This window comes from Pezoporus occidentalis, unplaced genomic scaffold (assembly GCF_034315485.1).
Source record: "Pezoporus occidentalis ecotype Australia unplaced genomic scaffold, CSIRO_AGI_Poc_V1 ctg263, whole genome shotgun sequence".
Taxonomy (NCBI): domain Eukaryota; kingdom Metazoa; phylum Chordata; class Aves; order Psittaciformes; family Psittacidae; genus Pezoporus; species Pezoporus occidentalis.
The window spans coordinates 1,453,083-1,473,835 of record NW_026914534.1 but is presented as its reverse complement, the minus strand read 5'-3'; the positions used below and the strand labels follow the sequence as shown (position 1 = coordinate 1,473,835).

Below are 20,753 nucleotides of genomic sequence, written 5' to 3'. Positions count from 1 at the left end.
TGCAGTTCAGCTGTTATGTTGCTAATGCAGATACAAGGCTGCCAGCCTTTTGAAAATAAGTAGCTATGGACTGACTCATAAGTTTGATATTAGGTACGCATCTTTTATATGCAACCTTAGTTTTCCAAACAACAAGGAGAGCAGAAGTGCCAGAAGATCTGTGCTTTTGGAAATAGGGCCCTGGCTTTAGGATCCCATGTGTTTAAAACCTTGCCCTTAAATGTATGCTGCTCAAATGTTTGTGTGCTAGATGGGGGTTACATAGCCACATGCATTCTTTAAACAGGATATTACTCACAGGTGCCTATCAGATGAGAGTCTGTCTGCTTTATTCAGTTCTCTAATCAGGACATACTTCATCTGAACAGTACTTTATTAGTCTGTTTCCCAAGGCACCAGATTAGCATAATGGTATTAAATAGCAGTGACTTCTGCCAAATCAGGGCAGAAAGGTAATGTGTGTGCTTCTTCCCTCACAGGACCTGGTCTGCTCAAGCTCTGTGGAGGTGGCTTGGAAGGTGTTGATGACTCTAAAGATCTTCCTGGAAAGCTATGACCAAGTCCTTGTCTGTGACCTCCTCCGGAGTCAGTTCCTACAGATTCTGCAGCAGGTGTTGGTAGAGAGCAGCTCAGCGTCCTTACAAGGTGACTGCCCCTCTGTGACTTGGTCTTGCTTTAAGGTCAACTAGCGGGCTCAATGGCTGAAGTGATGCACTCTAGGATAAAGCGTTTTTGAAGTGCTGATATAACTTCTGTACGTATCTGCATGAGGAAATTTATGGACAGGACTGCATTGATTTAGTTTCCTTTTCCAGAGATTCTTACTTTGAATTGAGAAAGTCTTTTCCTAATTTACGTTGTTCTGGCTTCAAACTGTGGTTGTTAAACTGAGACAAGGTTCTCTTACACCGCCTTAAGTGTTCAAGTGGAGAGCTGTGCTGGTCAATCTTCCAGCTTGAGTGGGGACTTAACTAGTGACTGAAGGACATCCTCCTTTTTGACTCCTCTCTATGCAAAACAGCTTGGTGTGCTGAGTACGCTCAGGGAACAGAGATTGTTTGAATTATTCATGATATTGATCCCCAAACAGGAACTGTGGCATCAGCAGATCCCATGATCATGTTCAGTTTCTCAATGAGAGCAGGGTTGTGATGGGGGGAAATCCCCTGTTTTCCCTGCTAGCCCTGGCTGTGGGGTTGGGACTGTTGTCCCATTGTGAAAGGTGCTGTGCAAAGCACCTTCTCAGCTTGAACTGGAACAGGGAGCAGTGCTAGGGTGTCCTTGACTCTCCTAAGATAGGGGCCCAGAACACCTTTTACTTGTGCCCTTCATGCAGGCACAGACACTTCTAACAGCTCTGCTCTGTTTGGGATGTTTTGTCATGCAGCAGTTGGGATGGAAGCAATAAGATGGAAAGTGTTTTTGCCTTACAACATCGGTAGACTGGAGAAGAGGGTGGGATTTAAAGCAGGAGCATGGTGGAGCTTGAGGTTACAGCGTTATGGATAAAGAAGGCCATACTGGCATCTTTGGTATTTTGCACATTTGGACACTTGTGGTGTCCTTTTCGTGCTGATCACAGGGTGCCAGGGGTTGTGGGGAGGCAGATTGTCCATTTCCTACTGTGGGAGTCAGACCTATTCCTCTAAACAGCGGGTGATGGAGAGATGACACAGGACTAGAAGAGCTTCTGCAAGATTAGAGCCGTTCTGCTGACACTAATATCCCCAGGTCCAGTTCATACTGCATCTTGAATTTGCTAACCGAGTTCCTGACAGCCCCATCAGAAAGTCAAACTCCAGATATACGCTGGAGACATGACTTCCTTGTCATGTCCTTGTCTTCCTTCCAGCATGCAGGCAGCTCTCTTGGAGGTCTGGGCAGGTAAGGACGTCTGCATCTCTGTTTGAACAGTAGCCTGCTCTTAGACAAGAAGGTGGCCCAACAGTGAGACTCCATCAAGAATATGTTAATATTAAAGACACCTGTAAATGTTTTCTCCTCAAAACTGAAAACTCCTGAGCCTTTGTGAAAACATTTTTTGGAGCTTATATATATATTTTTATATTTTTTATATATATATATATATATATATATATAATATATATATTTATAGATATTTATATATATATATATATATAAAAAATGTAAGTTTAGAGTTCACTGCCAACTAAGCTGTCTGCACCCTCCTTAGCTAACAGGAACCTGCCTGTTTTGCTGAGCCTCCTTTTCCTGGTGCAGCTGCGAAGCAAGGGTGTGAGGGAGCTGGACAGCACAGACTTCAAGCTGCTTCACCAAGGTGAGTCTGTGCATCTATCTTCTTCCAGAGGTCTTTGATCTGTGTTTGTTAATTGTTCCATAAGATGATATGGGGCTGGCCCTTTGTCCTTTGACAGCAAGTGTTACCTTGTGTTACAGTTATGCTCGCTTTGAAATACTTTCATAGCCAGAGCATTGTAAAGAGCCCTGGTTACCAGTTCAGTCAGCAAAACCCAGGTTCTCTTCCTCTTTCTTTTACAATACATATGTGGTCTGGAACCTCTCAAGGTGGCAAAAGCATTACCCTGGCCATGACAATTTCAGAGTCTGTGACTGTTGTTGACTTGGCACATGACAGTATTGCTGATGTGCTTCCTGAATCATACCTCTCCATCCACACTTGCTAACATGCTCCTGTTGGGTTCAGGCAGGACACAGGGGTCCCTTTTGAACCTGGGCTTGCCCTGGAGTTCGAGTCCAGAGTATATGGGTCTCAATCAGCTGTGGGACTTGCCCACTCCACGCCAGAGACCTAGAAGTGCAAGTTGTGTCTTGTCTAGTGATCCTCACTCGGTAACTTCTCCCTTCTCATTTGCCTATTGGAGGTTCATGTAGGCTGTGAAAAATAGATACCACGAGGAAGTCTAGCTGATCTGTCCTCTCATCCCTTCCCTGCTCTGACAAGTTGATCTCTCCAGCAGGCTTTGAAGGACTATCCCCTTCAATTTAAAATGTTCTGTGTCTTAGGGCTGCCTGTGTTGACCTTGTAAAGGATCAGTGTTCTTCAGACATTCATTAGCCAAGGAAACTGGGGGTGTGGAAGAGCCATGTCCTCTTTTTACCTGCCTTTTTAGCTGCTGTGATTTCAGAGAGCTCAGTTGCTCCCAGGAGGCACAAACTCCTTTTGCTCTTGCTTTCTGCTCTGTATTCTATAGCACAACTTTCTCTCTGCACCAGCCACCCCCTTCCAGCCCCGCTTAGCTCCGTAGGCTGTGTTCTTCAGGGGCAGGCGTGCAGGGCACTCTTCTCTGATGATGCCTATGTGGAACCAGCTTGTAGATGGAGGGGGTGTGGGGAGGTGTGCTGATATGTGGGTTTTGAGAACTGCTTACTCAGACTTTAAGCCCCTCAAAAGGTCTCCTATGACAGTTTTGCTGAGCCCTGCAGTCCTGGCTTTCCCTCCCAAAATCACACTAAATATTATTCCTAAGTGTTTGGTGCTTAAAACAAACATGGTGTGTTTATTCCTAGTGTGAGCAGGGCTGGTAAGAGTGGAGGAGCACAGTCCCAGTGCCCATTCCCCAGTCTGGTCACCATGTGAGAGGCACATGGCTGTTTATGGTTGACCTAATATTAGGATCAAACTCACTCTGTAGGAACAGGTAACTTATAGTCTATTGCTCTTGGATACATTATGGCCCAATATGATATATGCCCTTTAATATACCTTTTTCTATTCCTCCCTCCCCATTGTCATACTCCACTGCAGCATCCAGTCTAAAGCAAACACTCTAAGGCAGATGCCAGTTGCTTTGTCTGTACCATACTCTGGTTATTTTTACTTCAAGTTTTGTGGCTCTTTTACGAGCCCTGTTCACACCGACCAACTGTTTTCTTGTGCTGAGGTGCTCTGTTATGTTGGTGTCCGTGTTGTGCACATTCTTTTGTTTGCAGTCAGTAATCTCTGTGGGAAATGCAGGCCAAGGGACACTGACCTCCTGCAGCCATCCTTGAACTTTCTGTACTGGAGCCTTCATCAGACAACACCTGGTAGTCAACAGAGAGGTGAGGCAAGATTTTATTGACTGCTAAATTAATCTTAGCGAGGTTGTAGCTGGGCAATCAGACACTGTTCTAACCGTCTCAAGAGGTGAGGTGGATTTTACCCTATCCAGACACAGCATTAAAGCTAATAAAGACCATTTTGAGGAATTGGCTGCTGAGAGACAGAAGCACTGTATTTGTCTTATTCATAAAACACAGCAGTGGGGCTTTGGTGCTTTGTTTGAAATGTCCTGGTATTGCCAAAATTCAAAAAACTTGACAATAATAGAGAACAGCTCTAACCAACCTTCCAGCTGTGTTAGCTGAAGGCTGGTCATTTTATTAGGTGGCTGAACAGTCACTTGTGCTGTGGGAAATGAACACCAGTGTAGCTGGACAGCCTTACTCTGATGAGCTGAGGCTGCCTTGCTGCAGCGGGGGTGTGCTCTGCCCTTCTCCTCTGCTTGTCAAGCTGGTTTAACCTGCACCATCCCCTCAGCTGCTCTGATTGTCTCTCTCCCATGCAGCAGTGGCTGTGCTGCTCTCCAACGTGCCCTTGCTCGATCTGCTGCAGAAGGTTTTGGAATGCACCTGGTTGCGGTCCCCTCCGTCCGAACCTGCTGCTTACCTCTCACCTGAGGATGCCTTGCTGTGCTCTGGTTGGCTGCTGGTTGCATCCCTCTTACTTTCTCAGCATCGCTACAATACTGAGGTTAGCACCACTCCAGTGCTCACATCCAGGGAATGGCTAAACCTTAAAACCTTAATTTAAAGAAATCTTCATTACCAGAGGAAAGTGGTTTGCTTCGGCCTGGAATCTGCTTGCCTTGGTTGCTCTTTTGGTTTTGTCCACAAGTTATTCCCTGCTGCACTTCTCCAGCAGGACTGGAAGCCAGCATGTTGCTGGAGTCTGAGACCCAAATCATTGGAGTGTTAGAGGAAGGCAGGAATCCTGGGGAAAAAAGTGCGTACCCAGCCCTCCTGATTCAAATCACTTTACTCTTCAGGACAGAGCAAAATACATGTTAAAGCCTTTCTCAAGGGAAGCCTGGGCGTGGGAGACACAGTTCCCATGTCGTAAAGTACTTCTCTGATGCTGAAATGAACAAAAGTGGAACAATCACAATCCAAACCTATTATTGGCAAGTAAGTATTCAACAAAAATGGAACAATCACAATGCAAACCTATTATTGGCAAGTAAGTGTTCAATATTAGCAAGCTGTTATGAATGTGGGCAGCTGTCATTGTATTAGATGCTTTGCAGTCCCTCAAGAGAGCTGAACTAAGCTGGAGTTGTCAGCTGGTACTGGAATTACAACTTTAAGGGAAGCATTTTCTTGTGCCAACACAAGGGGAAAACGTTTACTTTTCAAGTATCTACCCAGGCCTCTGTTCCTCTTGGTGACTGGCTGTGTGGCTAAGGTACAGTTGTGTTTGGTTATGACTGTTCCTACTACTCCTTGTGCTTGGCACCTGTGTGCAGGGAGTAGTGAGAGTGAGACAGGCAAACAAACTGCACTGTGGTTTGGAAACTGTCTGGAGCTGGCAGCGAGCGGTGAGTGAAACTTTGGGGCCCACTGACATAACCCTCCCTCCTGGGTCAGACTTCTGAAACCCTGAAGCTGTTCCCTTGTTTTAGAGTGGTCATCATGGGGTAGCATCTAAGGAGTGAATGTATCTCTACTGGAGTTTTTCACCTGGTTCAAATCAGCACCATTTTTTCTCTTCTCTTTAATTCTTGTCTAGGTTCACCAGACACTCTCTCTAGACCTAACAAAAGTCCTGAATGAAGTCATCTTCAGGAATAAGAAGCCAATCCTGCTGTTAGGTATTTTTCACGTGTTACAGGGATTTGACTGGAAGCAGTTGCTAGTACCATGTTGCAACAAGGGAGAACTGGTGACTATAAATGGGATGGTGGAGGTGCTGGTGGGAATCTGGAAGCTTTGGTCCATTTAGCTGTGGGAGTCTGTAACTGGTGGTGAGAAAAGGCAAAAGTCTGGAGCTCTGAGTTTCGACCAGTCTTCCTTGGAAGTTGGTAATGACATCTGGAACCAAGCGTGAACTGGAATGGTGTCTTACAGGGAGGAGATGAACAAAGGGTTGTCATTCCTGTCTGCAGCTGCCAGCAGCTGCTGGGCAACTCTGGTGGGCCTTAAGCCCATATTTTCTGTTTACCCTCTCCCATGCTGTTGCACAGGCACCAACACACAGGGTAGGGGAGTGGAAAACACTGACACAAACTAATAAGCAGCTCCCTGTCTAGTGAGCATCATGCAGTTCCTGAGAGCTGTCCTGCGACAGAACTTCTCCTCCTCCCTGCTGGTGATCATTGGTCAAAGCACAGCCCAGGCTACTACACAACCACAGCCACCATCACTGCAGGATGCTGCTTTGCACCCCCTCATCCCACAGCAGGTCTTCTTGCTTGTTGCCAGTCTGCAGAACCTTCTGGTGCATGTCCAGTTGAAGGTATATAACATACGACTTTTGGAACAACACCAGTGTTGGGTTTCAAGCAGGTACACTAACCTGAGGAGAAACCACCCTGTTGCAGAACCTAAGGGGTTGCCTGTTTGGGTTTCTTTTTTCCCCTTTTGTTTGCATTTTCCACCCCTTACAGATATGCAATGAGGAGGAGGGAAAATGTTCTTGCTGCAGCATGGTGCAGTGAGAAAGAAGGTAAATCAAGCTATGCAGTACTCCCTGCTGCTGAACCGGATAGCTGAAATTCTGTGTACTAACGATCTCTGTTTTCCCATCTCCTGCTCTGCAGGGATGCCACATCCACAGGGACAGAGGTGGGGAAAGTGTAACAAATCCCAGTCCCTCCCCCACTCCCCTGGCAAGGTGCTTTTCAGGGTAGTACACCAGTGTGCATGTAACTTGCTCAAGTGATGTTGGGCTGCAGGAGTAGTACATCAGTTTACATTTAACTCTCTCAAGTGATGTTGTGCTCACATCTTTATTCTTTGGAGGCTGTTACTTAATCTCAGAATAAGTAGTCGTGCCTTTGTCTGGTTCCTTGATGTGACAGATCATTTGCAGCGCATTGTGAAAGAGATGAAAGGTGTTATTTTCCTGTGCTGCATGCTCTTCAGATCCTGCCACTTAATGAATTTTCCTCTGGCAATAGGTGTTGACTGTTAGGGGTTTTATTTTCTTCTTCTTCTTTTTTACCCTGTCTTCTTGGTATTCCAGAAGGACTTGCTGCTCTCTCAAGCCATGGTTGCCTGCCTGGAAACTCTAGTGGAATACCTGTATGAGAAGAACCAGGACGTTGGTAAAGTCTTCCTGCTCTTTCTTCTCCTGGGTTTCCCTCCTGCAGTTATTTTGAGCTCTTTGATCTCCATCCAGTAGCACCCTGGAGCAGATGCTTAGTGAATTTATGCCCAATAAGAAAAATCATTTGGATGCCTAAAGTTAATCATGTGCTTTGTAGGATGAAATCACAATGGCTAGCTCCCCTGTAGGCATGAGCCATCACTTTTGGTTCTGAACACCAAGATGCTTTCCAGAAGGAAAATAGTCATTCCCTACTAAGAGTGAAAGGTTTAGGAATGGAAGGGGTATAGGAATAATTACTCACTTCCAGGCCAATTGTAGCAAACATTCAGAGCATAAATACAGGGGAGGTAGGATCTGAATATGATGTGTGTTCCACACCAACAGCACTGGTCACATTTTGGCCCGAGGGGAGGGGAGAATAGGAAGGAAAGCTGGAGATTCTAGATCTCCAGGGGCAAATGCAGACCTTGGTTTCCAGAGTCCGTGTCAGACCTGAGGTATGCCAGATTAGCAATATAACATAATATGACAGCGTCGTGCAGTTGGTGGGGAGAACAGACTCTTCTGCTTATTGTCAGCCTCCTGCCATGAAGTCCAGGTGCTGGCTCTGACCTTAAACCAGACAAAGTTCTCTGTACCCTGACCTGTTCAGTTATTTAAACATTAAGAGAGCAGATGGAGCGAATGAACACCTGACTAAAGGGATACTGGTGGGAGAGAGAAATAATAGAATCCCAGACTGTTTTGGTTGCAAGAGACCTTAAAGTTCATCCAGTTGCAGCCCCCAGCCACAGGCAGGGACACCTTTCACTAGAGCAGGTTGCTCCAAGCCCCATCCAACCTGGCCTTGAGCACTGCCAGGGATGGGGCAGCCACAGCTTCTCTGGGCAACCTGAGCCAGTGCCTCAGCACCCTTATTTATTCCTAATATTTAATCTAAATCCTCCCCTCTGTCAGTTTAAATCCATTCCCCCTTGTCCTGTCACCACATGCCCTTGTAAAAAACCTCTTTCTAGATTTCTTGTAGCCCTTTTAGGCACTGGGAACTGCTCTAAGGTCTCCCCGGAGCCTTCTCTTCTCCAGGCTGAACAAGTCCAACTCTCTTAGCCTGTCTCCATAGCGGAAGTGGTTGAATGAAGATGTGATGCTGCAGATGAATGACAGGCAGGAGCTGAAGGGAGGCTATTAAAGGGCTAGGTTTAAAAAAAAAACACAAAAAGTGCCATGTTCTCAGGAGGTTCTGCTGATCTGGGATCAAATAAATGCAATGCTGCTTCAGCAAGGGCTGAACCTCACATTCTGGCTGCTTAAATGCTTTCTGTAGTGCAGAAGATTGCAACAGCGGTAACAGAAGTCTCCTTATTCCAAGCAGAATAAGGGTCAAAGCTATGTTTGACTGAAAGAAGAGAGAACACTGGAAAGAGCATGGCCTGGACTCTGCCTCCAGGAGTTGTCTCATTTGAGGCTTTCCAAAACACTCTCTTGGCCCAGAGATTTTTCCAGATGTGCAGAGCAGGTTCAGTGCACAGTGCTGGTGCTTTCTCATTTCCATCAGCAAAAAGATACCCCCCAAACATTTTACATGGTTTTTTAGAGTTGTTTCTCCCATAGGAAAGAGTTTTGTACTGCTAATAGGGAGGTTATGTGACTGTCAGTGGCAAAGGGACTTTCTAAAACTGAGTTGCCGTGGTTGAACATCTTGTATCAGCTGATGTGTTGTAGCTGTCCATTCCCTGCTCCTATCTGCAATAAATACAAGGTAGTAACACTTTATTCAGTGAGACTTTATGCTGTTACAGACAGTGACCTTGAGCCTTAATCTCTGTCCATCAGATAGGTTCTTTATTAAGAACTTTACTGCTTGTTTGTATTGCAACCATCAGCCTGTCTGGTCCCCATAGTGTGCACTCTGATGCAGATACAAGCTCGATTTGTGTTAAAGGCTTTTCTTCATTCCCCAAAGTGTACTCTGCAGCTAAATAAAACCAGTGGTCAGGAAACTTGTCCTCATATTGAAACCAGTGGGTATTATTTTTAAAACCCTGGGCTAAAGATATCCCCCAAGTATTTTATGACATGAACCCCAGGAGAAGGTTTCTCTTCATATACCAGCACAAAGATGGACAAAATGTATTTTCTGCTTTAAAAAGCTTTAAGCTTTTGTCCTCAAAACTAAATTTTTGCCCAGAGAGTGTCAGATTAACAAGCAAGAACAGAACAAAATATCCCCTTAGTGTTTCACAGCATGGGGTCTAGAAGAGAAACCTTGGGGTCAGTGTTGAAGACTGTCCTTACCCGTGTTCAAGCCTGTCACTTGACTGATTTTAAAGCTGTCTTTGATTGGCTGCTTCTTCTCTCCCAGCTCTACATGTGGCTTCCCAGCCCTGGCATCGATTCCTGCTCTTCACACTACTTGACGGGGGCCAGAAGTCCTTTCTGCAGCCAGAAGTGCTCAGGCTGATGACGTTGGTGAGCAGGGAAGGGCAGGCAGTTCTCCATTTTCCCCACGATGTTGGTACACTGCATGTGGATCAGTTACTGGAACTTGCCCCCTATGCACACACAAGTCTCAGATACTGCTGGGGCTTTGTCTGGCACTGTATTTGTGCCCCATAATAATGATACTTTGAAGTGAACTTCCCTTCCACACCCTGCAGAAACTGACTGCTATCAGCGAGCAGGTCCTGTTCTTCTGGTGTTTGTAGCACTTATTTATAATGCCTAGGACCCCTGGGGAGGAGAGGGGAAACTTGCAGAGGGCATGTAACTGCTGTTACCAGTCAGGGAGCATGCTGCAGCTCTCTGGAGCGCAGATTCTGCTCAGCCTCACAGCTTGTCTCCCCATCTTTGGCCTCACAGATCTGACTGCTTAGGGCAGAGAGTTACCACAATCTACTACCCTGCTGTATGTGGGGCCTGCAAACAAGAGAGGGAATGTGGTCCTGCCCAGCAGAAATACTGAAGTAAAGCCCTCATGACAGTGGATGAGAGGAATGGGTTATTAATGTGAACCTTCCCTCTCCAAATACAAGATAGGTCTGTGAATATTTGCTATTCTTATTTCACTTTTAAAAGGTTACCTGATTAATTTCAGTTCCTTACCTAAACCAAAATAAACGTGGTAATAAATCAGAGCACCATCAACACAGGTATTTGCACTGCTTCTGGGAGAAGCGGTGTAAAAATCAGGCCAGGGGATAAGGTACTGCAGCATCTCATGAAATAGGAGAGGTCTTTCCAAGGACCTGAGTCACTGTTGGAGTCTGTAGATCTTTCGCTATTTAATGCCTCTATTTTTCTCCTTTGTTCAAGTTTCTGAGATATAAAAGCAGCAATATTATTTCTCAAAAAGAAATTAGCCAGATTCTCCAGGAGGCAGCAGAAGCCAACTTGGCAGAGCTGCCTGAGGCCACATCTCATGCTCTTTGCCTCTTCCTTTGTCAGGTAAGAGAGCAGTGACTACCTAGGAAAATGAAAAGGGAATCCCTAGGGGCTTGCTTTAGCCTTTTGATGTGGAGCCATAAACTTCCTTTTGAGGAGGTTATAGTAAGATGAAGAGGAGTCCTGCAGCTGCTAGCTTGGCCTACAGCCTTGAGTGTCCAGAGGAATTGGAAAGCGAGTGATGCCAGCAGCTGCCTAAACTGTGTCATCAGATCAGGTGGCCCCTTAATTCTCCCCTGGATCAAAGTTTGAAGGTCTCACTGCTGTCTGTGGAGATGAGGGAGGGAAGGAGGGATGAAGGAACAAGCCCAACAGTCTGCTGTTGGTCTGGAAATCATTTTTTCTTATGACTGCTCAGATTCAGAGCAGTCAGTTCCAGGTGGAGCCAGTGCAGGCAGGGACCATTCAGACCTTGCTGGAGCGCCTTCTGGGACAGAGGACCACATCTGTAAAACATCAGGACATTGTGTATCCTTTGCTGGGCAAGATGCCTCTGGTAGGGGATGGGAGAGTGGTAGGTGAGACAGAGGGAGGAGATACTTGATCTGCTGCTCCTTCCCTTGTTCCAGCTGAAGGAAAACAGAATTGGAAAAACTCAGAGTGGTTGTTACACTTGGCTAGCTTTGGGATTAAAGACTTCATCATCCCTAAATTGAGAGGACATTTGGGAAATAAGGAGACATTTGAGATGAAAGATGGGTCTCTGTGCTGGGATTGCATTCACCTACATGGCAGAGTGGCCTGAGAAAGGGGAGCAGGCTGGGGAGCCTGGGACTTCAAAGCAGTAATGATCTGATATTGATTTCCCTGGGGATGAACAATTACCTAACCCTGTCTGTGTGCTACCTGGTGCAGTATGCCTGTGGAGTCATGGAAACCCAAAGATGATTTGAGCACTTGCAAAGGACAGTGAGCATTCAGAAACCACTAAGTTACCGAATTGTGTTCTGCTTGGCCTTAGAGTCCCCTGCTGAGAACTGAATCCTCCTCTGCTCCAGGGATGTAAGTAGGGGCTGCCCCCAGATTACTTGTGGAGAGAGACAGAGCCTGAGGCAGTATCTGTTTAGTTCTCAAACTGCTTTTGCCTTCCTCTTTTCATCACACCTCATTGCCTCAGACAGATGGCAGTGATGGAGGTGGCCGCAGCAGGGATTTCCTGTTGGGGTGGGGACTTCCTCCTCTGCGGGACACCTTCATCAGCCATGTGCAGGCGATGTGGTGGGTGAGAGGTGCTTGTCATCTGCAAGGAGCAGGTTGTCCTTGTGCTTACCCCCAGTGTGATGCTACCGCTCTGTGGTGGGATGCCTGGAGCACAGGTTGTCCAGGTGGAGACCATCCAGCCCCGTGAAGTTCCTCTCCACTGCATCTGCTTGTCTGCATGGGGGTGAGGGAAGGTGAACGGGAGGTCACATTACATTGCTCAAGTTGCTTCCTGTTTCTGGCTTTTCTTATGAAGAAGCCTTCAAATCTCAGTTGTTAGGAAGGGGTTTGGATGTGCTCCAAGTGCAGCCATAGTGGCTACCTGAACAGTCATGTTCTGGAAGTCAAAATCATCTGGTCAAAAATAAGCTTTGACATCAGTTTTGTGACAAAGGAACTTCCTTCAGGCTCACTGAAACACTGGTGTTTCTCGTACATGTTGGCAGTGGGGTGGGTGTTCTATGGCTTGGGGGAGGTTTGGTTTAGTAATGAAACCCTTCTGTCAGCACTATGTCAAATGTGGGAATTCCCATGGCATGGTGGAGTTTCAGCTATGCCTTCCATTCAGTTTCTACTCATGCCATCAATGACAGATGCCTGGGAGGTGTGGCAGTGTCCCTGTCACACATTGGAGACTGAGATGAGAAGATGTGGTGCACCCAGCCAGAGGAACAAGGCAAGAATGGAACAGGACACTCCATCCTGTCATTTATTTCCAGTCAGAAGCAGAGAGGAGATGGACAGAAGTCATGTGTAGTTCATTCTCAGAAAAAGGTTTGTTGAAAATCGGTTATAAAGCCAAGTTACTGAACTGCCTCTTCATGTCCTTTTCTCTGTGGGATACGGCTTAGTTGATGCTCTTCAGTTACCGGAGCATGGACCTTCCTGGTGCAAGCGTTGCCATCGGGGGATGCGAGTGCAGTGGAAGATGCTCCCTGCTCATTCGCCTTAGCTGGCGGTGCTGCGGGTTCCTCTGGACTGGCTAGGGGTGCTGGGGTGCTCGGTCAGACCCCCCGGCTGGGGGCAGACGTGCTGCTTGCACCACTGGGAAGAGGAGACTTCTTCCAGTTCACTGCTGGTCCCTCGGGCTACATCCCCGCACCGCCGCTTGCCTGTTGCCTCCTGTAAGTGCCCCACTGGGGCTCTAACTAACGCGGCTCCCTCCCCCGCAGAGCCGGGGGGGACCCTCCAGCCCCGGGTGAGAGGACAGAGGGACGCGCCTCCCTCCAGCCCCGCCGGGGCCGGTGCTGGGGCGGAGCGGGAGCTGAGGAAGTGACACGGTGGGGCGGGGCTGGGCAGCGGCGGCAGCGGCATGGCAGCGCGGCGGGCGTGAGCGCCGCTCCCGGCACCGGTACCCGCTACCCGGCCCGCAGGTGAGGGGCCCGGCCGCACCGCGCCGCCGTACGGAGCAGCGGGGAGCCCTGCCCTGCTCTGCCCTGGCCTGGCCTGGCCGGGGAGGGTCTCAGCGGGGCCGGGGGGGCTGGGGCAGGCCGGGGGCTGCGCTGGAGCACGGCGAGCGGGCAGGCGGTGGCCGCAGCGCCCCGGGGACACCGCGGGGGGAAGGAGGGAGGGAAGGATGGGGGGAATCCGCCCGTGCCGCCAGCGTGGCCGAGCCGCGGGTCCCGGCTGTGCTCCCGGCCGGAGGGCTCTGCCACTGCCGCCCCGCGCTGGGGCTGCGTGAGGAGCACAGCGGCGGCAGCACCGGGAGGCAGCTTTCCTCTCCTCTCCGTCCTGTCCCGTCCCGTCCCGTCCCGTGGGTTTGCACTCTGCGGTGTGCTGCCTGCTGCGGCCGCTTGACACGGCTCTGTGGGGCTTCCCCACAGCGCGGCCAGGTTGTCTTGGCTAATCCCATTTCAACATCCCTATCCCCGTGTGGTTGCCGTTACTTTCAGCCATGCTTGAAAGAGAATCCCCATCTCCCGCGGGGTGCTGCTGCTGACCCCCTCCTGCGGGATGGGAGGCACGATCCGTGCCCGTTCTGGATGGAAATCACAGCAGCTCGCTGGGTGCTTAACCCCAGCTGGTGTCCATCCCTGCAGTAGATGAGCTGTGGGTTTGGCAGCGAAGGGACTTTGGAGGGAAGCAGGTGTAAACGGCTTGTTGTTTCACTGAAGCAGCCGATTGTGTTAGATGTGTCTGTGTTAGCAGAAGTGGTCTGAGCAGCCTGTGTTTCTCTTCCAAGGCTTTTGGTTCAGCTGTGACAAGAGAGTCATCCTCATCTGGTTGATGGAGGAGCAGCTCAGGGATGGATTCGTGGGGTGGGGAGTTTTCATCCCTTGTTTGTCCACGGCGTGCTCCTGGGGTGAGCTTCACGGTGGTGCTTTTACCCCTGCAGAGGGGAAAGGGTGTCCTGCAAATTGTTTCTCCTGGGAGCCCGAGTGTGGGAGCTTGGCTCTGCCTGGTGAGCTCATTAAGCGAATAAATCCCAGCGATGCTCGGCTCAGATGGGGCTCCTGCAGGAGATTTTATAAAGTCATTAAAAACATTCTAATGGAAAATACTAACCATCTATAACACAGCATCTGTTGTCGTCTCTGTGGAAAAACACATCTAAATTAAGAGGATGGGAGACAACGGAACAGACTGGTGGGCTTTCTGCTGAAATAACCTGTTGGCCAGGGCTGCGAGGGGAATGTTGGTGGGAACTCCTTCCCATCTGTAGCATCAGGAGAGGCCCTGGCTCCTTAGAGTGCTCTGGGAGCGCCAAGCAGAGCCGGTTTTGACAGGGATTGGTTTAAGGAGGGAAGAGAGGAGCAGCTCTGTCCTGTTTCTGTTCTCTCTTACCCCTCAGCGCATGTGAAGACACGAGGGGAAAGCATGGAGGAGTATCTGCAAGAAGCTTTGGCATCCCTGTGCTTACCCAGTCCAGCCTTGAATGCCCTCTGCTACTAAAATGGGGTGAAACAGGAAGGGCAGTGACAGGGAATGAACTCAAGCTGGTGCCATGTGGGACCAGCAGCCTCACTTACCCTATGGATGGGGGCAACAACTGGCTCCTATTTGACTGTCATGGGGCTGTTTCAGCCCTGATGGATGATGGCAGTAGCTTTGATGTGAGAACAAGTGTCGGCAGGGAGGGGGTCAGATGGAAAGGTGATGGGCAGCTGTATGGCATGGTTCACTGGTCCACTTCTTCCAACCTGGTCCCATGGCACGATCTGCAGGACTGCTGAGGAGGACTTTTAAAGCCATTAAAGCATCCTTATTGAGCACATTATCCATCCATCCTGCTGTATCCGCTGTCATGTCTCTGTAAAAGCCTGTCTCGAGGCTCGGGGGCTGCCAGGCAGGCTGGTGGGATTCCAGCTCCAGCAACCAGCTGGCTGGCAGCTGCTTCGGCTGAGAGCCGTGCTTTGTAACCGGGGCACGCAGCCAGCCCAGCTCTCGCGGCCACGTGTTGGATGCGGGGTCCCAGAGCAGTCACACTTTGTGCTTTGAGCCGCTGCTCTTCCTCCTCCTAAGAGCCTGGGAGGGAGTGAGCAGCTGTGGGGGGCTCTGCAGAAGAGGGCACCCCTAGCCCCTTGCTGAGCCAGGCCTTGGCCCTTGCGTCATGGGTTTTGGCAGCGTGAAGCAGCCTCTTGGAAGCTGACCAGGCTGGTGGGTCTAGCAGGGCATCTGCCTGCCCCGGCTGGAAGATCGGTCCCCACAGCCTTGGCTTTGTGGCCTTTCAGGGTGGCTGGAATATACTGTCAGTGGACAGAGGGGACGGACCCCAGGCCTGGTGTGGGAGGCTTGTGCTGCTGTCCTGGCTCTGCACTGCATCCAGAACACAGGGTGTGATGCTGAGCCTTTCCCTGTAACGCTGGTTGTAGTTACTCTGATCTGTTCCCTTGCAGGGGTGCTGCCTGTTGCAAAGCACAACAGCAAAGTAACGCAGAGGGTTTCTTATGTTCTCCTGGCGATGTTTCCCTGTCTGTGCTGGGCGTACAAGGGCCCTTGGCTCAGCTCATTGGGAGCTGCCACTACTCCTTGTGGGGCTGGGAGAGCAGCCGGTGCTGCAGCTTTGCCTCGCTCCTGGGCCTGAGGCTGGACAGACTTGCAAGGAACCACCTGGATCCGGTGTGGCGAAGGGATTTGTTTGTGTTCCAAGGAGAGAGGCTCGGCCGTGCAGGGGAACGTGGGCTGAGGAGCAGAGCAGGTGTCAGGGTGAGGGCAGTGCTCGTGGCCTTACACATCTGCCTCCCTTGGGAGCAGGAGGCGGCTGGGGGATGCTCTGAGAGCGCTGCTGCTGCTCCCGTGATTGCCGGTGGCCACCGCTTGGGAACACCGTCCCTGTGCACAGGCTGCCCCGAGTCCCACCGCCTGCAGGCTGAGGCGCTCCTCCCCTTTGCAGGGTCTAGGCTATCCCTAGAGTGCTTGCTCTCAAGGACCTTCTCTTGTAGCATCTCTTCTTTGTGTTGTCTGAGGGACCCTCCTGGCTGGGAGCAGCTCAGTCCGGCCGTATTCCTGCAGAAGGGAGGATGTGCGTGGGGAGAGCTGCCACCAGGTCACCCGACTGCTGCTTGTCAGTGTGGGGCCTGCAGCTGGCACCTGGCTTGCAGCAAGGGGAAGGGTCCAGGTGCCAGCACCCCGAGAGGTGGAGATGGCTGAGGTGGCCAAGCCATCAAGGTGCTTGAAGGAGAGGTAGACTGGAGCCCCTTGGCAGCCCTCCTCCACCTTCAGCCCTGCTGCTGCAGCTGCTGGGCTGCTCCGATTTGCAAACCCAGCAAAAAGCCAGTGTTATTTTTGGGAGAAGGGGTAGGGCTCCGCTTTTGTGCTGGGTCAGTGCTCAGCCAGCCCCCCGGGGGCCCAGCCAGCAGTGGAGGCAGGCAGAGAGGAGGGCTGGCTGCAACACAGCCGTCACCCTGCTCTGGCCACTGTCTCCCTTGAGCCCCTCATGGGGACAGGGGAGAGGCAGGCGAGGACCCTAGAGCCAAGGGCAATGTGCTGTCGGCCCTGAGGGGCTCCTGTGGCTGTGGTAAGTCTCCTCACTGGGTTTGTTGGTCTGTTCCATTGCAGGCTGTGGCAGCTGACATGGATCTTCTCTTCCTTTGCCCTGTCCTGCTGGTGCTGCTGCTGTCCCGGGGCAGCTTCACTGACCTGGAGAAACAGAGGGTGGACTCTGGCTTGGAGATCTGTATCCTGCACAGCCTACCCCTCCTGTCCTGTGGATGCACCGTGCCTGCTTGGGGCTGCAGGGAGAGGGGCAGAGACCACCGGAGGAGGGGCAGGATGGAGGGAGAGGGAGGACCCAGAACCACTGAGCAGTGGTCTCATTGCTCATTGTTCCTGGGTTTGCACACCAAGTGCCTGATTCCATGCGGGAGCAGAGATGGGTTTTTCAGTGGTGTTCTCCCGTGCACAGTGCTTTTCCTGTTCACTCCAGCATCCTGGGTGCTGAGCACATTTCCCAGTCTGCTCTTGGGATGGCCAGAGGGGTGGCAGAGCATGCCTGTGCCTTGGGATCACTGGCTGGGATAACAGGACTTGGTCTCCTCTATGCCCCAGACGTTTATTGCCCACAAGGAGATGGGGTAATGCAGGCCCTTCTTAGCATATGGCAGCATCCCCTGGTCAACAGGTGAAGTATGAGAAGATGTGTGCTTGTTGACACATATATGGGGAAGGTGGGAGCTGATCTTCCCCTTCCGCTGTCAGCCAGTGTCTGGCGAGTGGAAAGCTCCCCACGAGCACCTAGTGCTGTTAACTGTCCCACTGGGATGTCTGGGCACAGGGGCTCACTGGAAAACTGTGTGTCATCCTGGCTTAGGCACTGCCCCATCCCTCAGGCACCCCATGGGGTGGTGCTGGGTGCCTGGCTGAGGGAGACGGCGGGAGCGTGGTGGGAATGTGCCGGTGGTGCCCTTGACGACGGTGCAGATAAGAAGCTGTTTGAGGTGAAGCGCAAGGACCAGATGAACGCGCTGAAGAACCTGATCGAGCTCAATGACATCAACCAGCAGTACAAAATCATTGACATCATGCTCAAGGGACTCTTCAAAGTGAGCCACGGCACCCTCTGGGCTCAGTGTGCCGTGGGGCTGGGGAGGACCGGGGGGTTATGTGGGGTCAAAGAGAAGAGCTGGGTGCGATTTAGCTCCTGCAGGGAGGATGCTGTGGGGCTTCCAAGTGGGGCGGTTGGGGCCGCACCCCTGGGGTACAGGGAAGGGCAGGCAGAATGGGGCAGTAACTGAGGGCTCTGTCAGGTGCTAGAGGACTCCCGGGCTGTGCTCATCGCTGCCGACGTGCCTCCCGATGGACCATTCCCTCAGGATGAGAAGATAAAGGATGGTAGGTGCTCTCCTCTCCTTACCCCCTCCCTTTCCTAGTGCTCCGGTGCACTGCTGCCATTCCTCCTGAGAGCCCTGTTTACCCAGACCAGACCTGGGCTGGTCTCTGTCCATCAGGGACCTTACTGCTGTCTCTCTGACCCGGGCAGCCTGCCCGCTTGCCCTCACCAGTGGGATGGGGCTCGTGTGCCGATGGGGCTGGTGGCTCTCCCCACAGCGTACTCCCACGTGGTGGAGAACACGGCCTTCTTTGGGGACGTCGTCCTGCGCTTCCCCAAGATTGTGCACCACTACTTTGACCGCAATTCCAACTGGAACAGCCTCATCCGCTGGGGCATCGGCTTCTGCAACCTGACAGGCGTGTTTGAGCAGGGACCCCACTCCCAGGTCCTGGGGCTGGTACGGCTCCTGATCCCTTCCCTGCTGCTGGGGCTGGGGGAGGTGTGAGGTTTTGGGGATCAAAGGAGAGCATGGGGAGTGTACCCCATGTCTGAAGGTTGTCCTTGGGCTGAGGGATGAGGAAGAACATGGAGGGGGCTGGTGGGGAAGAAGAGACCATGGGGAGGTGCAGGTAGGAGCCACCACTTCCCGACGCAGTCTCCCTTTGCTCCACAGATGGCTCAGGAGCTGGGTATCAGTGAGAAATCGCCCGATTACCGCAATCCCTTTAAAGTGGACCACTCCGAGGTGAGACAGAAATGCCGCCAGCTCACCCCATGGGCTTCCCTGTCCCAGTTGGTGGCTAGGTGGGGAGCGGCCAAAAACCCCATCACAGAGGAAGCGTGGTTGAAACATGCCTGTCAAATTCCCCTGCTGGGCTGTGGTCAGCTTGGGGCATGTGCTGCCATCTCCTCCCTCCTGTGGCCCATGGGAATGTTGGGACCCCATTCCCCTTGTGCCGTGTTCAAGCTCAGCCCCCTGGCCCTGCTGGCTTCAGCGGGTTTGGGGTGGTTGTGCCTCCGGGAGGCTGCGGGGGCTCCCCCGTGCTGACCCCTCACTGTCACCCCACAGTTTTTCCCCAGCGCGGACACCTTCCAGAAGGCGCTGCGGGAGGAGGAGAAGCGGAGGAAGAAGGAGGAGAAGCGGAAGGAGATCCGCAAGGGCCCACGCATCTCCCGCTCGCAGTCGGAGCTGTAGCTCCCTCTTGGAGGCCTCGTCCCGGTGCCTGGTGATCGCTTTCCGTTTGTGCCGTGGGGTTTTGTTTCATTGCCTTTCTCTTTGGTTCAGCCAGGGCCGGGTGGCAGTGCTGGTGGGTTGCCCCAGTGGGGCTGAGGGGGGCTGACGTGGGGTTCCCCTTCCCCAGAGCCAAAGCACAATCAGGAAGGCAGTGGGGCCATACCCATGGCATGTGGGGAAGTAGGGCGAGGGAGAGCCGGGGGATCCCCCCCCTCCACAGCACGCCCCGCACTGAACGTGCCTCCTCCGTCATGGTGGGCTGGGGAGCGTGTCACACCAAACAGCCTCATGAGCAACGCTGCTTCGCTCAGTTTTGGGGTGGTTCTTTTTTTGGTTAGACTGGTGATCTCATTGGCACCCCCGCCCGGTTATACCTGGTCTCTGCCCAGCCGCTACCTCTGCCGGAGCAGCTCTTCCCTCTTCCCGGTGCCTGTTTCAGCAAGCAACGTGTTTCATCCGTCAGCTGTCGTTGGAAAGGCTGACGGCATCTGTTCCTGGCCCAGCAACATCCTGCTCTCCTGGGCGAGCATTCCCAGAAGGGAGGCAAACGTGGTGAATCGCTGGAAAGGAGGGATTTCAGTTCTTTGCCTTCTTTGCAGCTGATGGGTGTGCATAGTGCAGGTACCGCTGACGCTGATGGTGCTGGGGAGCCATCCCTGAGCCCTGTGAGCCCGTCCTCCCACCCATAGTGTCTGTGCTGCAGGGAGATCAGAGGCAATGGCCTGGCCTTGGGACCCTGCACAACAATCCTGTGCTTTCCCGTGGTTGCTGATGAACTGGCAGCAGGCGAAGCTCTTGCAGAGGGACTGTCCTCCAGAAGCAGTTGCTCTGTGCCTGCCTGGGGCACCACGGCCTTTGGGAAGGGGGGAACGTCCTGAATGTTTAAGCGTGGAGTCAGGTCTGTCAGGCTGGGGGTTGGCAACGGGTGCGTGTTTTGTTTTAATGGAATAAACTTGACTTTATTTTTTTTGTATTAAGTAAAAGAAGGTTGGCTCTTGCTCCTCTTCCTGGTGAGAGCCGGAGTGTGCCGGAGGGCGGCGGGTCAGGCCCCCCAGGAGACGGGGGTCCGTGAGTAGCTGCTGAGGGAAGGAGGTGCCAGCGGGGCGCGATCCCCATCACCGCCGCCTTCATCCCCTCCAAGCCGGGGAATGGGATCCGTGCCCCGACGGGTGTCCCGCAGGCAGAAGCGAGACCGCAACTCCGGGCCCGCTCCACGGGTGCCCGCAGCGTGCGACTTCCCGCCTTTGTCACTCCCCCCTCATGAATATTCCAATGAGGGGGCGGAGCACCGCATGCTAATCGCAAGCTGCTGATCGCTGACGCACCATCACACCACGCGCCGCAGCGGCCGCGGA

General features: G+C 51.9%; 2 protein-coding genes across 2 annotated transcripts in view; both read left to right on the top strand.

Moving 5' to 3' along the window:
- MEI1 (meiotic double-stranded break formation protein 1) overlaps nucleotides 1–12,768 on the top strand; it is a 37,212-nt gene extending 24,444 nt beyond the window's left edge. Inside the window, exons 21-31 of the mRNA XM_062624194.1 lie at nucleotides 480–645; nucleotides 2,195–2,299; nucleotides 3,934–4,044; nucleotides 4,551–4,735; nucleotides 5,771–5,852; nucleotides 6,291–6,496; nucleotides 7,226–7,307; nucleotides 9,675–9,781; nucleotides 10,625–10,756; nucleotides 11,112–11,221; nucleotides 12,547–12,768. Of these exons, the coding sequence (XP_062480178.1) occupies nucleotides 480–645; nucleotides 2,195–2,299; nucleotides 3,934–4,044; nucleotides 4,551–4,735; nucleotides 5,771–5,852; nucleotides 6,291–6,496; nucleotides 7,226–7,307; nucleotides 9,675–9,781; nucleotides 10,625–10,756; nucleotides 11,112–11,221; nucleotides 12,547–12,592 (1,332 nt within the window). The 3' untranslated portion in view covers nucleotides 12,593–12,768. The remainder of the gene's footprint in view (nucleotides 1–479; nucleotides 646–2,194; nucleotides 2,300–3,933; nucleotides 4,045–4,550; nucleotides 4,736–5,770; nucleotides 5,853–6,290; nucleotides 6,497–7,225; nucleotides 7,308–9,674; nucleotides 9,782–10,624; nucleotides 10,757–11,111; nucleotides 11,222–12,546) is intronic.
- Nucleotides 12,769–13,198: 430 nt separating this feature from the next.
- On the top strand, nucleotides 13,199–20,384 carry CCDC134 (coiled-coil domain containing 134). Its single transcript, XM_062624192.1, has 7 exons — nucleotides 13,199–13,326; nucleotides 16,952–17,069; nucleotides 17,813–17,934; nucleotides 18,139–18,223; nucleotides 18,440–18,621; nucleotides 18,838–18,909; nucleotides 19,234–20,384. Exons 2-7 carry the CDS (start codon nucleotides 16,967–16,969, stop codon nucleotides 19,357–19,359), a joined length of 690 nt encoding a protein of 229 aa, XP_062480176.1. The 5' UTR covers nucleotides 13,199–13,326; nucleotides 16,952–16,966; the 3' UTR covers nucleotides 19,360–20,384.
- The last annotated feature ends 369 nt before the right edge of the window (nucleotides 20,385–20,753 follow it).

Coding starts and splice junctions, on each gene's coding strand:
- CCDC134 (XM_062624192.1), top strand. CDS start 16,967: ATGGATCTTCTCTTCCTTTGCCCTGTCCTGCTGGTGCTGCTGCTGTCC. Junction 18,224..18,439: donor GGATGAGAAGATAAAGGATG/GTAGGTGCTCTC, acceptor CTCTCCCCACAG/CGTACTCCCACGTGGTGGAG. Junction 18,910..19,233: donor TTAAAGTGGACCACTCCGAG/GTGAGACAGAAA, acceptor GTCACCCCACAG/TTTTTCCCCAGCGCGGACAC.